This window comes from Mastigoproctus giganteus, chromosome 7 (assembly GCF_048544385.1).
Source record: "Mastigoproctus giganteus isolate SK-2022 chromosome 7, ASM4854438v1, whole genome shotgun sequence".
NCBI classification, from domain to species: Eukaryota; Metazoa; Arthropoda; class Arachnida; order Uropygi; family Thelyphonidae; genus Mastigoproctus; species Mastigoproctus giganteus.
Genome location: NC_143581.1, coordinates 47,803,273 through 47,817,750, shown reverse-complemented (window position 1 = coordinate 47,817,750; position 14,478 = coordinate 47,803,273). Strand labels below are relative to the sequence as shown.

Below are 14,478 nucleotides of genomic sequence, written 5' to 3'. Positions count from 1 at the left end.
GAGAGCTACCTTCTATAAGGAAATGCTGACTTTGTTATTTAAGAGTGAGAGTATACCTTGATTGTTTTGACTTCAAAATTTTAATATATTAAACTGTTAAATGCAGTAATTTGTCTTCTATGTTTTCCAAAATGCTAAGTGTTTTATTTAAATGCATACATTCATCCCCAGTCAACAACGAAGATAGAAACACAAGGTTTCTATACCATCAAATTTAATAAAGGAAACCCCAAACTAAGTGCAGGTTTTTTTTTTTTTTTATTATTATTATTATGGAATAAATACTCTCTTCTGACTTCAGTAAAGGGAAGTTCATTGTGGGCTGTAGGAGAATTTCTTTTAGCTAGAGAGACGTTACCCTCAGCTGGATATCATCATTCTTCTCTTTCTTGGTGATTTCCTTCTACTTTCTCTCTCTCTCTCTCTCTCTCTCTCTCTCTCTCTCACACACACACACACACACACACACACACACACACACACACACACACACACACACACACACACACACACACACACACACACAGGGTAACTCAGAAATTTTTTTTTGGCTGGTGCAGCATAAGCCTCAGGCTTCCTTGCACCATATGGCTAATAATAATAATAATAATAATAATAATAATAATAATAATTGGAATAAGTTGCCTGCATGGGTAGTGTAAATGAATGGTTTGGATAATTCAAAGGCTTGCTAGATATCTATAGGAACAGAGAACACATAGGCTAGTGCCTATGTGTTCTCCGTTCTTGTGAATTTGTGGAACTTGTGACTTTGAGGTACTGCAACTTAGTTATTTGTTTAAAGCTGTATTCAATTAACATAAATATTTTTATTTTGCTTTGGGTGGGAACTCAGCTTTTGTTGTTTGTGCTTGATTTGACAGGTAATGGATACTCCTTATTGTCTTCTCACACTCAACTGTAAAAGAACTGGAGGGCACTAGCCTATGTGTTCCCTGTTCCTATAGATATCTAGCAAGCCTTTGAATTATCCAAACCATTCACTTACACTACCCATGCAGGCAACTTATTCCAATTATTAACATCTCTCTAGCTAAAAGAAATAGTCCTATGGCCCACTATATATAATTTGCCCCCACTTAGTTTTAATTTATGCCTCCTTGTTCTGACACCATTTAATACCATGAAAATTTCTCCCCCTTCATTCATTTTACTCTCCCTTTTCAGAGCCCTGTAAACCTCAATCAGATTCCCTCTAAGTTATCTGGTTACCATAGTCTGCAGCCCGTGCATTCCAGCTCTTCTCACGTGTGTATCCATTAGTTAATTTCACCCGGAGCATTGCCTTTCAACCAGGTTCATTGAGAGAGTAGTGAATGGCCGGTGTCAAGGATCACTATTTTAGGACAACTTATATACCTTACAGGAATGATCAGGAACGTGGATACTAATATTTTAATGTTGAAAATGCAGGTTTTTACACTTTTGGAAATAGCCTCAAAATAACTTGAGGTTGTGCTTGACCACTCAGTTACAGCAGCAACCCTACACTTGGTAGGGCTGCTGCTCTAGCTGAGTGGTCAAGTACAAAGGTACAGAAGTGCTTGCATTTGAATGACCATGGTTCAAGAGCTCAAATGATTACTAAATACAGTGATGTTCTTGTTTTCTCTATCTCTTGAATTCTTCTCACCTTATGTTCATTCTGGAGTACAAACAGAAAATTTATTTATTTATTAGTTGCTATTTATCTGACTATTCCTGAAACTTATCTAAGTTGTCCTGAAGTAGTGCTGCTTGACACTTATCATTCAGTACTCTTCCAATCTTTACATCATCCACAATTTTGACATCATGCCCTGTATTTCTTAATCAGTGTCATTTAAGAAAATCAGAAACAGGAGTTATTCAAGCACTAATCCCTGAGCAACCATATCCCATTCTGATGAGGGAACAATAATTTCAACCCCTTGCACCCTGTCATGTAGGCCTGGCGTAGCCCAGTGGTCAGGAGCGAGAGTGCATAGCTTGCATTCCTTGAGTAGACTGGGGTTCAAGCCCATGACTACTAAATACGATAAATATTTGTATTGATGATTTATTGTAAACTCTACTGACTTGGTTGTCGTGCCGGAGTATAAACAGGAAATTTATTATTATTATCTTGTAATCCAGCTAAGGATCTTACCTGTGATCCAATAGCAACTTTCATATGGGATTGAGTCAAATGCTTTTCTCAAGTCCAAATAAACAGTGATACAAATTATTTCATATGTTCACCTCATGAGTGGTACTGTAACAATAATTTATCAGGTTAGTTAAACATGACTTTCCCTTTACAGACTTTTTGCGCCAATAAAATCAAATCAAAAACCCTTTACAGAACTATGTTGCGTTTCTTTAAGAAAATTATTCCTATCTAGATGACTCTGTAGTGCATTGCCTCCATGATTTTCTTTACCACTGAAGTCAGTCTGGTTTGTCTGTATATACAAACTTTATTTGCTAGGAATTCAACTAGAAATCACTTTGTGTATATATGTTTCAGTAAAATTTATCAGATTAGTTTAACAAGAAATACATTGATACTTACCATCAATCATCACCTTGAAGTGTTGGCTGTGTTCTGGGAAAGTGAAACATTCTGCTGCTTGTGCCTTGTCCATAGTAAAGTTCTTCAGAGGTAGGTATTTCTGGGACTGTTCTGAAGCCATGAATTTTTTTGTCGACCAATAGAGTTGTTAAGTTTCAGTTTGCAAAAGATGATAAAGCCTGCAACATCCATTGTGAGCTCATCACAGTTTATGGTAATTCAACTTTCTGATGGCATGGTTCAGAAACAAGTTTGTGGATTTAAAGGTGACAGGCCATTCAAGATGAGCCATGGCTTAGCAGACTGCACTTATAAACACCCAGAAACACTACTTGTAGGGAGAAAATTATTATGAAGGATGGCTAATTAACAGTTGAGGGTATCTAGTAGAAAGATAAACCTTTCCCACTTTTCGTCATCTGTGAGGATTTGGGAATGTCAAAGTGCAGGTGCTGGGTTCCACAGAAGTTGGATACTGAAAAAAAGCAGGCTCCATTGGATGCATGTCCAGTTGAGTCCTGCTAGCACATCATGTGGTTCATCCAGAGGGTTTTCTGAAATGGGTAGTTACCATGTGACTTCTGCCTCAGATATAAAAGTGGCCTATGTTTGCAAAATGTTGGGAAACACCACAGATGAGTCCTTTGTACAATCTAAACATTTGTACAAGTCTCCACCACCAAAATAAATTTAGATAGCTGCATCAGTTGACAAGGTTTTGTACCCAGTTTTTGAGATCAGGAAGGGTTGATCCTTCAACATGCTGAACCTTCAACATGCCTCTGTTCCAGAGGGTATCACAATAACTGAACAACATTGTCAAGACCTTCTGCAGAGCCAATACTTACCTCTAGTTTAGTAAACTCTTTCCCTTTTGGCAGCAATTTCATTTTGTATCAAGACAATGTGCTGCCTCATAAGGTCATATTGTAACCTAAAAGAAATAAATAGAAGAAAGGGAAGAGAGATTATTTTTCAACTGCACCTCATATACTGGTTACACTTCCTGACTAGCATAATGTGCGAAATCAGAAGTATAATATTAATCATAATATAAGTAAAATAATGCATGGAGACATACACAAAGTAGTCACAAAATATTTCTTTGCCATAGGATACTGAAAACTAGTCAATAAAAAAGAATTGTAGAATCTAGTGAAAGCACTGCTGCAAAGTGATGGTTCATTGTTACTAGAATTATAGCACCTGCTTCTCTCTCTCTCTCCACTAATTATGAGTTAATTGTACAAATAAAATGGCCAATTACTTTTAGAATATCAAACAGTAGAGTATGATGAATGCCAACAAAATATTTAGGATAAAAGCCATAGAATCTGAATGGTATTTATTTTCAAGATTTGTAAAGAAAGCTGAATAAATAACATACATCTATCAGTTATAAGTTTCAGTTTAAATCCTATGATTATTTTGACATAATTTCAAGCATTCTGCAAACTTATAATATTCTTTGTCCTCTTTTAATTCCATATCTTTTTAGATACTTCTTTGAATATATGTTAGTGGATTTTAAATTTATATTACTCAAGTGTATGGTATAGTCAGAAAGTTATACATACAGCCTCCCTTAAAATATTTTCCTTTAGCTGTTACACTTCTGCTAAGATAAAAATCTTTAAAGCAGTCCTTGAATTTTTCTGCTATTATCAAATGCAAAGCTGCTGTGATGGCAATGATCACTTCAGTTTGTATTGTTTGAGTTGCATCACATGGATTTCCCCTAGTTTTTGACCAAAAGACATTTGTGCAGGACTTGATTTTGCCCATTTATCTGTGATAGAAACATAACTTTTAAAAGAACTATGATTGACCATGTATTTACAATCAATCCACTGCATGTAATGTACTAACAACAGATATTGAATATTTAGAACCACACAAGTGTGTGTGGCTTCTGCTGTCCTCTGATAGCGAATAACATAATTTTAACAGAAACTGATAGTGAATAACAATATTTTTTATAGAATCCTTAGCAAACAACTGAAATGAATGTTTTTTTTTTTTTTTTTTTAAGTTATTAAAATTCATTATATGTACGTGTGTTCTCCATGAAATGTAAATAAAAATCTTATGATCCTAATGAATTTAATGTTTGTTTTTTTCATTATTTTGCTTATATTTCAGGTTTGGAACCAATCTTCACTTTTTCTATGGAGTCAGTAGTTCTTTTTACGCATAATTTTTAGGAACGTATCTATCGCGTAAAAAGAAGTTTAGGTGTACTCTAAATGTAAGTGTATTTAACTTGACCCAGTTGATGCCACAGTTATCACTTTCAACATAATATAAGACCTATATTTTTATATTTAGTAATAGAAGACCTTTTTTAACCCATTCAGCTGTGTCCTCCATTACAATTTCTGAAAGGTGGCAACCCTAGGTGGGGCCCAAAATGAGAATCATGCCTAGAGCCCGATATTTCCTTAGTCCGCCACTGCCTGGACTGGTATTGTTGCAGTCATGTGCAATGAGTTTCAAAATAGATGGAAGGAGTATATTGTACTTCAAACTTTTTCCAACAGATGGTGGTACAGGGATTTCCCAGTAGGCTGGCAGGGTGCAAGTAACAACTGGTACCAGTTTCATCAGTAGTGTTAATGTTCCATGTCATAATTTGCAATGGAAGGACAAACAGATATCAAATTTTGCTTTTAAACTGGAATAATCTGCAACAGAAATGTATGAAATGTTAAAACTGTTTATGGTGATGAAACATTAAGTCATACTAGTGTGTTTGAATGGTATAAGCAGTTCAAAGATAAACATGAAAATGTTCTCGATGACCCAAGAAGTGGATTTCCATTATCGTCTCAAAATAAGGACAGAGTTGTAAACGTTTGGGAAACTTTGGAGAGATTGTCATTTGACCCTCAGAATGATGGTTGATGATTTGAATAAGAATAAATAGAAAATTCGTCAAATTCTGCATGAAGATCTGTGCAAAAGTTTTGCCACACAGCTTCATGGATGAGCAGAAGCAATGGAAGGTGTCATCATGCAAAGATTTCATCCAGACTTGTCATGACATTCCTAATTTTCTTGACTTGAAAAATCATCACTAAAGCCCAAAAAAGTTTTGTTTACAGAAATCCAGGATCAAGATGATACCAACTGTTTTTGACAAACAGGGTGTGATTCACAAAGAATTTGTACGTGAAGGTGAGAGAGTCAATGATGCATTCTATGTACAGTTGCTTCAAAGCCTCTTGTAGTGCATTTCCCAGGCAAGTCCAGAATTTCGAGAGAAAGGCAGCTGGTTCTTTTTGCACAATAATACTCCTGCCCATTCAGCACTTGTTATGGAGACATTTCTGATGCAATGTGGCATTGTGCAGATCAACCATCCATCCTGCTTTCCTGGTCTAGCAGCAGACCTCTTCCTCTTTCCCCAGGTGAAAAATGCTCTCAAAGTAAAGAGATTTCAGGATGTTGAGAACGAAGAAAACATAACCAGCACACTAAACATCATCTCTTTGGATGCCTTCACTAACTCTTTTCAAAAACTTATAGAATAGTGTACTAAGCGCATTTTATCAATTGGTGATTACTTTGAATAAAAATTAAACCATTTTTGAGCTCCTTTGTTTATTGCACAAGTCTGGAATCATTATTTCCATACATCGTATATACACACACTGCCCAAAAAAAATATGAACCTTTGTATTAAGACAATCACAGACAGAAGAAATGAAAATAGATGCAAAGAAAGCTGTGATGTGGGATGATGATATGTTGCTTTGTTGAGTATTGAGGCTGAATGGACTGTTCGACTGCAGTAATCTGTAGCCAGAATGGGGAAAATGCATGATTTATCAGACTTTTGAAAAGGTCTTATCGTGGATGCATGTTTAGCAGGAGCCACAAATCAAGAAACAAAAGACATAACTGGTTTATCAAAAGCATACATTCTCAAAGGTTTTTAATGACTGGAAAGCAAGTGGTTCTTCCACATCTCAAAGGCATAAAGGTGGCAGAAAAACACTACTACAAGATTGAAACCGTTATACTTTAAGGAGGACGGTGCAGAAAAATAAGACATCCAATGTGTAGCAAATTACATCTGAATTCAACCAAGCCCAGAACTTCCATATTTCAACCCGTACCATGCACAGGGAATTGAAGAATTGGTTATTGGCAGCCACCTGCCTATTTGGAAGCCACTTCTTTCAGAGAAAAATAGAAAAATCTGCTTGCAGTGGCGTTGAGAACATTGTGATTAGACAGTGGAACAATGGAAGAAAGTCATTTGGTCAGAGAAATCACATTACACTTTGATTTTCACTGATGGTGGGCAGAGAGTGTGACGAGAACCACATGAAATAATGGACCCTGCTTGCCTTGTTAAGACCCAAGCAGCTGGAGGTGGTATCATGGCATGGGGAATGTTTGGTTGGCACAGACTGGGTCTGTTGATACTGGTGGAAGATTGAATGTCATCTAGGGAGTACCTGAATATTGTATCATATCTACTGTACCCTGCAATGTTATACTTTTATACCATTGGTGATGGCCACTTTATGGATGACAATGCAACATGCGTATCATGCCAGAATCGTGCAAGAATGGTTCACAGAGCATATCACCGATTTTCACCATCTTCCCTGGCCCCCACATTCACCTGATCTCAATCCTGTTGAAAATGTGTGGGATATGCTGGAGAGAGCTATTCAGCAATGACATACCCTTGTTTAAACTTTGTTGCAGCTATGCAATGTTTTGCTGGAAGAATGGTTACTTTTATACCAAAACACACTAACACACCTTATAGAATCCATGCCTTGCTGCACACTTGCTATTCAAAACGAAGGTGGCTTGATTCAGTACTGGATGTAGGTTCATATTTTTTTGACCAGTGTGTGTAGAATGTCCACATTACAGATGCTTGACAACTCTAGTTTTACAAGAGAATTTATTGTTGTTATTTAAGTTGTTTTTTGAAATTATATAAACATTTAGTTTACATTGTAGATATGGTTTGAAACATTTTTATTGTCTAAAATGTCAAATGCTTATAAAAGTTACTAGTTTGGATCATGCAAGCTCCCTCCCCCCACCCAAAAAAAATTATGGGTATGCCATGTGGCTGTGCATCCATCTATAGTTTCCTTAAGTAGAATTTATTTGTAGACATTTTAACTGTTATGAGCATTTCTTATATTAATGTGCTTAATTCTCAACTTGAGTCAGAACTACTTTATTTCTGTGCTGTATTTATTTATATTAAAATTTTCATCAAAATGATTTATTTGTGCAATCCAGCAATTTTGATTTAAAAAAAAAAAAAACAAAAAAAACTGTTTTCAGATATTTATCAGAAGAAGATGTTAAACATGGGAACTTTCTCCAGTTGGTTGGAGGTGTAGTTTGGTTATTAAGACAGGGTGTACCATTTGTGAATAGCAGCAAGTATTTAGAATGTGAGAAAACAGAAGATACTGGTAAGTGAATAGCTACATAAACATTATTACATCTGTTTTGTTCTTGATTTACTAAAAAAATGTATAGCTTTTATTAAAAGGAAAGGTTGATGTTAAAACTTTTTTTGAAAGAGAGGTAAATGCAGTTTGATAGTTACATTATGTAGCAACAACTTCAATTAACTGAGTATCATAATTTTTCTTCATAATTAACTCCAGATTCTTTAGAGTAAATATGAAGAAATATAAGTTAAATTCCCTTTATCATTCAGATCTTAATTTATACTTAGGTTTACATTCACTGAAAAAGGTGGCTTTCCCATATATAGAAATTATAAATATGAAATGACAGCAAATGATTAATAATGTTCAGCTTAGCAACTTCCACTGGGGAGTCATCATAAAATTCCATTGGTGTTCAGTCCATTCATGCCATTGCAATTTGGTATGCAAAACTGCCCTGCATATCAAAAAATAGGTTGAAAAAAGAAACCAATTTTTGTGTTTTCGAAAAACAAGTTAATTAACATATGCAGTGCATTTACATTTCAGGCATGTTAGCAAATAGTAAGAGTTCATGAATTTATTACAAAAAAAGAGCAAAAAGCAATGACTTATGTGTGAACTGAGGAAATTTCATTTCTGCACACCTGCCACATTGCCAGTTTTCTATTGGTCTGATTTTAATGAAATTGGGGTGGCTCTACAAATATTTCTGAAAGGCCTAAATATAAAACCTAATAAAAATCCATCCAGTGGGAGTTAAGTGTTATTAAATGAGGACAAGCACATAGCAACAAATGTGTTTCAGCTACAATATACAGTATGTGGATAGCCTGTGTGATACATGCGAAAAAAAAAAAAAAATAATAATAATAAGTGCCAGATTTCTATTGGTCCAATTTTAATTAAATGTGGGAATGGTAAGCAAATCTTTTTAAAAGGCCCAAATATAAAATTTCATGAAAATCCACCCACTGGGATTTGAGTTATTACATACGAAGAAATAATAATAATTGTTGGATTTCTATTGTTCCAACTTTAATGAAATTTGTGATGGCTCTACAAACCTTTCTAAAAGGCCTACATATGAAACTTCAAGAAAATCCATCCACTGGGAGTCGAGTTATTGCATGAGGGTAGAAGGAAATAAAAAAAGAATTTCCAGATTACTATTGATCTGATTTAAATGAAATTTGAAATGGCTTGGCAGATCTTATTTAAAGGCCCAAATATGAAATTTCACAAAACTCCATCTGCCATGAGTCAAGTTAACATATGCAAATGGATGGAAAGTATCTGTAGAAAAGTTATGCAGCAGAAACAGAATGTCTATGAGACAGAGAGTGGAGAGATTGTTAGAAATGAGTCATTAATTAACCTAATTTCCCTCTTCTGAATGGAATCTAGAAGCCTTAGAGAGGTTTTGGGTGCACTGCCCCAAATGTGGGAACAATATTCTATGGTAGGCGAATAAAAGTAATAGCGAAAGAGAAAAACAAGTTTTTTAGATGCAGAGGAAGCAATATTTGTAATGTGCTTGTGCCAAGAGAGATTAAAAGTCAGGGTAATTTCCAAAAGAGATATATCATCTTGCCTAGAAATCGGAGTGTCACCAAAGATAAGAATAGGAGCAGAAGAATCCTTTTTGCGAGATATAAGACAGGACTGAGTTTTAGACGGATTGAAATCAACTAAGTTGTCTTTGCCTCACTGGAGATCAGAATTTAAGGAATTGGTAGTGGATATTCGAGAAGTTGAAGCTGACTGAGCAGGGCAAGGTTTTTCAAAATGGAAAGTGGAATGCAATGTGCTATCATCGGCAAAACTATGGATAGGATTTCCAGTCAATGGAAGAAGGTCATTAATATACAAGAGGAAAAGAGTGAGGGAAAGGACTGAACCTTGGGGGACACCAGCATTAGTGGAGAAGTTAGAAGACAGAGAGCCATCTTCCAACTCCCTCAGTGAGCGTTCAGAGAAAACTGGATAACCAATTACAAAAACAGTTGGCAAACCATAAGATGGAAGCCTATTTAGAATCCCTTTATGCCAAACATTGGCATAAAGCCTTTGAGATGTCAAGAGCAACTGCTTGTGTTTCAACAAACTTTTCCATTGAATTTGTCCATAAATGGGTAACACAAACCAGAATATCACCAGTGGATCGACACTGACGGAATCCATACTGGCAATCGTTGATCAGGCGGAAGGTTTCTAGGTAGTTTAAGAGTTGGCAGTTAATTGATTTCTCAATTACTTTAGAAAGAGTAGAAGTAATTGCAATGGTACTATGATTAGATGGGAGGGATTTGTCACCCTTTTTAGGAACTGGCTGGATATGAGCAAATTTCAAAGCAGAAGGAAAAACACCTTTGGAATAAGAAAGTGAAAAAAAGGTGGCAAAGAACAGGACTAAGTTCAGTAGCACAGGTTTTGAGAACAATGGGGAAATTCCATCAGGACCAGGAGCCTTCTTAGCATCAAGATTTGTGAAAATCCTTCTGACATCCTTTTGATGGAAGACCACAGGAGACTTTGAATGCAGCATGTTGAGAATGATGGGAGATATTTTACCAAGATCATTAATACATGAGTTGGAAGAAAAATGGGATGCTAGCAGGTCAGCTTTATCCTTGGCTGAAGTGACAATAGAACCATCTGGTTTTGACAGAGGTGGGAGCAGAGATGGGCAAAAGTTGCGGCCAATAGCTTTGGCAAGAGACCAGAATGCTTGGCTACCGTTAGGGCAAGAAGCAAGTTTTCTACTCTTAGCCTGTTCAAAATCTAGTTTGGACTGATTAATAACTTCTTTACAATTGTTGCGAGCTTTGGTGTAGGCATAAAATGAAACTGAAGAATTGGAAGCAAGCCAATTACGATATGCAACATTCTTCTCTTGAACCGCCTTAGCATATTTATTGGAAAATGAAGGTTTAGATAAAGGACGAGATTTTAAAGTGGAGTCTGGAATAAAGGATTCCATTCCTACAAGAATAATTTCACTGACACGATCTGAGCAAGCATTAACATCTTAACTTTTGAAACAGTAATCCGACCAAGGAAAAGAAGAAAAGAAATCTCACAAGTCATCCCATTTTGCATTCTTGTAAAATGGGATGTCCAATCCCAACCTCATGTTGCCAAACAACATGAGGTTGGGATTGGCCATGAGACAAAGGCTCCATTGGAGAAGAGACAATTACCAAGTTGTGATCTGAGGTACCTAAAGGACCACTCACTTTGACCATGTACTTAGAAGGGTTGTTTGTGAGAAAAAGATCAAGTGTGCTGGCTGTATGATTAGGATTGTCCTGTATTCTGGTAGGTAAATGAACAGTTTGTGCAAGGTCGTCAGTAATTGCAAAAGCCTCAGCATCTTGACCACCTGGGTCTGTGTGACTAAAAAATGATTATGTGATTAGAAGCCAGCCAGTTGTGAACATTAAAATCACCAATGAAAATTACCTCACTGTTAGGAAAGTTGGACTGGGGAAAGTCAAGTTGCAAAGAGAGAAAGTCAGAGTTCCAAGTGACTAGTGGAAATGGGAGAATGGTAGAGACTACAGATGAATTTGACAGAATGAGGTAGAGAGATTTTAAGCCAGAGAAGATCAAAAAGAGGAGATTCCAAATTACCAAGTCTCTGACAGGGAATATCAGAGTGGACATATGCACAAGTACCACCTTTGAGGTGAAAGGAATCATACAGCAAATAATTTGGGCAACTGAGATGAGCAGTGATTGAATCAACTGATTTGACCACTGTTCTATCAGAAAAAGTACATGGGGTTTAGCAAACTAAGTGGAAATGGACATTATTGAGATTAGAACTGAGACCATGTATATTTGTGAAATGGACTAGGAAGTATTTGGGAGGTTTAGATCTTTTTGCAGATAAGTTTGCTCTATTAGTTTGATAATTCATGGTGTATTCGGTCATGCTGTATGAATTAATCAGATTTTTGGATATGGCGTACACATGGTAGGAATATACCCAGACCCTTGACATAACGTGGCCTCGACAATGTCCCCACATACACACTACTCAAACTCCCTCCAGTCACTGTCTGGCAGAGTAGAGGTAGGAGATTATACACTAGCTGATCCAGAAGCCTCCTGGAGAGTTACCAATAGGTTCGGTCCAGTGTGCTAACTAGCGGCCGGCCTACAAACACCGTTTTAGAGTTGTACCCTCAAAATGTAAGGAAGTTTGGATCTCACCATGGTGTTCATCGTAACCTCAAAAGACATCAATCATATTGCATGATGGAAGAGTTGGAGATGGGTTAACCGGAACTTAGCTCTGGTCAACCCGTCCCCATCTCTTCTAAGTGTGCAGTTTTTAAATTTGCATTTTACTCACCAACAGGTCTGGAGGGAGTTTTCATTTCAAAAATTAATTAAAAGTATTGTTTTTAATTAAAAAAAAAAAAAAAAGTTTTTTCACTGATGTTCAGAAAAGATTGAAAATAAAGGTAGTATCAAAAAAAGGGAACACTTTTGAATTATTTTTTGCTAATTTTTCATATTCCTGTGTAAGCAGAGGAATTTCATTTTTTTTGGGTTCCTGGCTGTGGGTTAAGAGTGAAGTGAGTAACTTCCAACTATAAATGAAAGTTGGTTGTTGAATAGTGTCACAGTTTTAGATCACATTATCCAGAGGTTGTTTTCCAACATAAGAGTTCCAGAATTGGAGCAAGGCAGGTAATTGTACTGATATATAAATAAAGGGAAATAAAGCTGAATGTAGAAATTAGAGAGGAATTTAGATCGATGGGAATTTAATACAATGGTAGTTGAAGCAGGGACCATCTTCAGGTAATGCTGTTACGAACGTTTTCATCAAACCCAGTTTGATGTGAATGGATGGAAAGAAGACAGTTTTGGGGCTTATCAATGGTTTATGAACTATGTTCTTTGATCCAGACAACAAACTTTCTCTCTTTGGCAAGATGTTGACATCCCAGTGCTTACTCCTTGCCCAACTCCCATTCACACTAAAAGCAAGGGATTTTTGTATAGTCAGATTGCTGTCCAAGTAACATGCCCATCACTTTCAAGCCAGCACAGACCAGCCAACCATGTACTTCATACTTAATATGTTTCAACAACTTCAAGTTCTCATATGTTTCTTTTAAATGCAAGAGTGAGCTACTAGAATTAACCCATATTTATTTCCAGTGTGAAGCAACATATCTTTGAGATTCCTCTTTGGTGAGTCAAAAGTCTCCACTGTGCAGGATTGTAACTAATTCCTAAATAGTTCATTTAGTCATTTATACCACTGCAAAAAACTATGCAATGCAATCGTTCTCAGAAAAGTAGGGGACTAATTCTCATTCTCTTTGTCTGCACCATGAGAAAAGCTATATTCTAGAAGATTTTTGACTTAAGTTTAGAACCAAGGTGTTCTGCTGATTGCTTTGGTAAATTTAAATCTCTTACCAGATCATTGAGTTCATGCTGTGAAAACAGTTGAGAGCAAGTTTGAGGGTAAACAGTTGAAGAGAAAACAGTTGAGGATAAGTTTATTCTGGAACCTTACATACTACTCTTTTTCTACCCATTGTAGGATGATATACTTCTCTTTTTCACATGTTTCAAAACTCATAATGGAAAATAAATTATTCAGTGGCTTATCATTTAAGAGTCATACTGCATCTTTATACATAATAATCGAGCAAAAGATAACATGTTTTAGTAAGTCATGTCATTACTTCAAGCAACTTTAACATTGAGTTTTTGTGCAGTAAGCATATGAATAGCAGTAAGTCTGTCTATTTATGAAATGCATTTCAACAAAAGCTGTCTGTTCTTTTCTCATTTACTGTTTTGCAATAATGCATGATACAAACCTGGAACAAAAAAATAAATAACAATTAGCTTCAATTTTATATTCAGACAGAATCTCTTTACTTCTTTTCATATGATCCATACTTCCCAAGACTGTGGGGTCCTCAGAGTTTGAATGCCTTCCACAAGATGGGAGCACCACTGTGCACACCACAGAAAATTGTTCGAATTTCTCCATGCATATAGGTGAGCTAGAGAAATAGTGAAAATAGCATGATTTTTTCTTGCAAGAACAGCATATTTATTATCAGCATTTTGAATCTGAATGAGGAAAGTCCTGTCAGTATTAACCAAATATTTACAAAGTTGAATGCATAAGCTCTGTGAAGGGATGAGAATAAAACATGCAAATCAGTTGTCTTGAGGATAACATTGCCCATGTTTGAATCAAAAGGTTATGGAGGTCAGAACTCTATGAATTTACATTATTAGACATATCTGTAGGTTCTGGGCCCAATGTTACAGGAAGAGCACGAAGCACATTAGTGGAGTCCACCAGGGTTTGGTGTCGGGCCCATTGTTATTTTATATATTTATCAATGATATTGATGATGGTACATCAGGCTTAATGTTCAAATTTGCAGATAATACAAAGGTTTGTTATCAAAAAAGTTGGGCAGATGGGCTGAGAAA

At 36.2% G+C, this 14,478-nt stretch overlaps 1 protein-coding gene across 1 annotated transcript in view; it reads left to right on the top strand.

Moving 5' to 3' along the window:
• The window catches only part of LOC150082879 (N-acetylglucosamine-1-phosphodiester alpha-N-acetylglucosaminidase-like), a 105,453-nt gene that overhangs the window by 24,948 nt on the left and 66,027 nt on the right, over window positions 1-14,478 (top strand). The window contains exon 4 of the mRNA XM_090376888.1: window positions 7,877-8,010. Within this exon, the coding sequence (XP_090233014.1) occupies window positions 7,877-8,010 (134 nt within the window). The remainder of the gene's footprint in view (window positions 1-7,876; window positions 8,011-14,478) is intronic.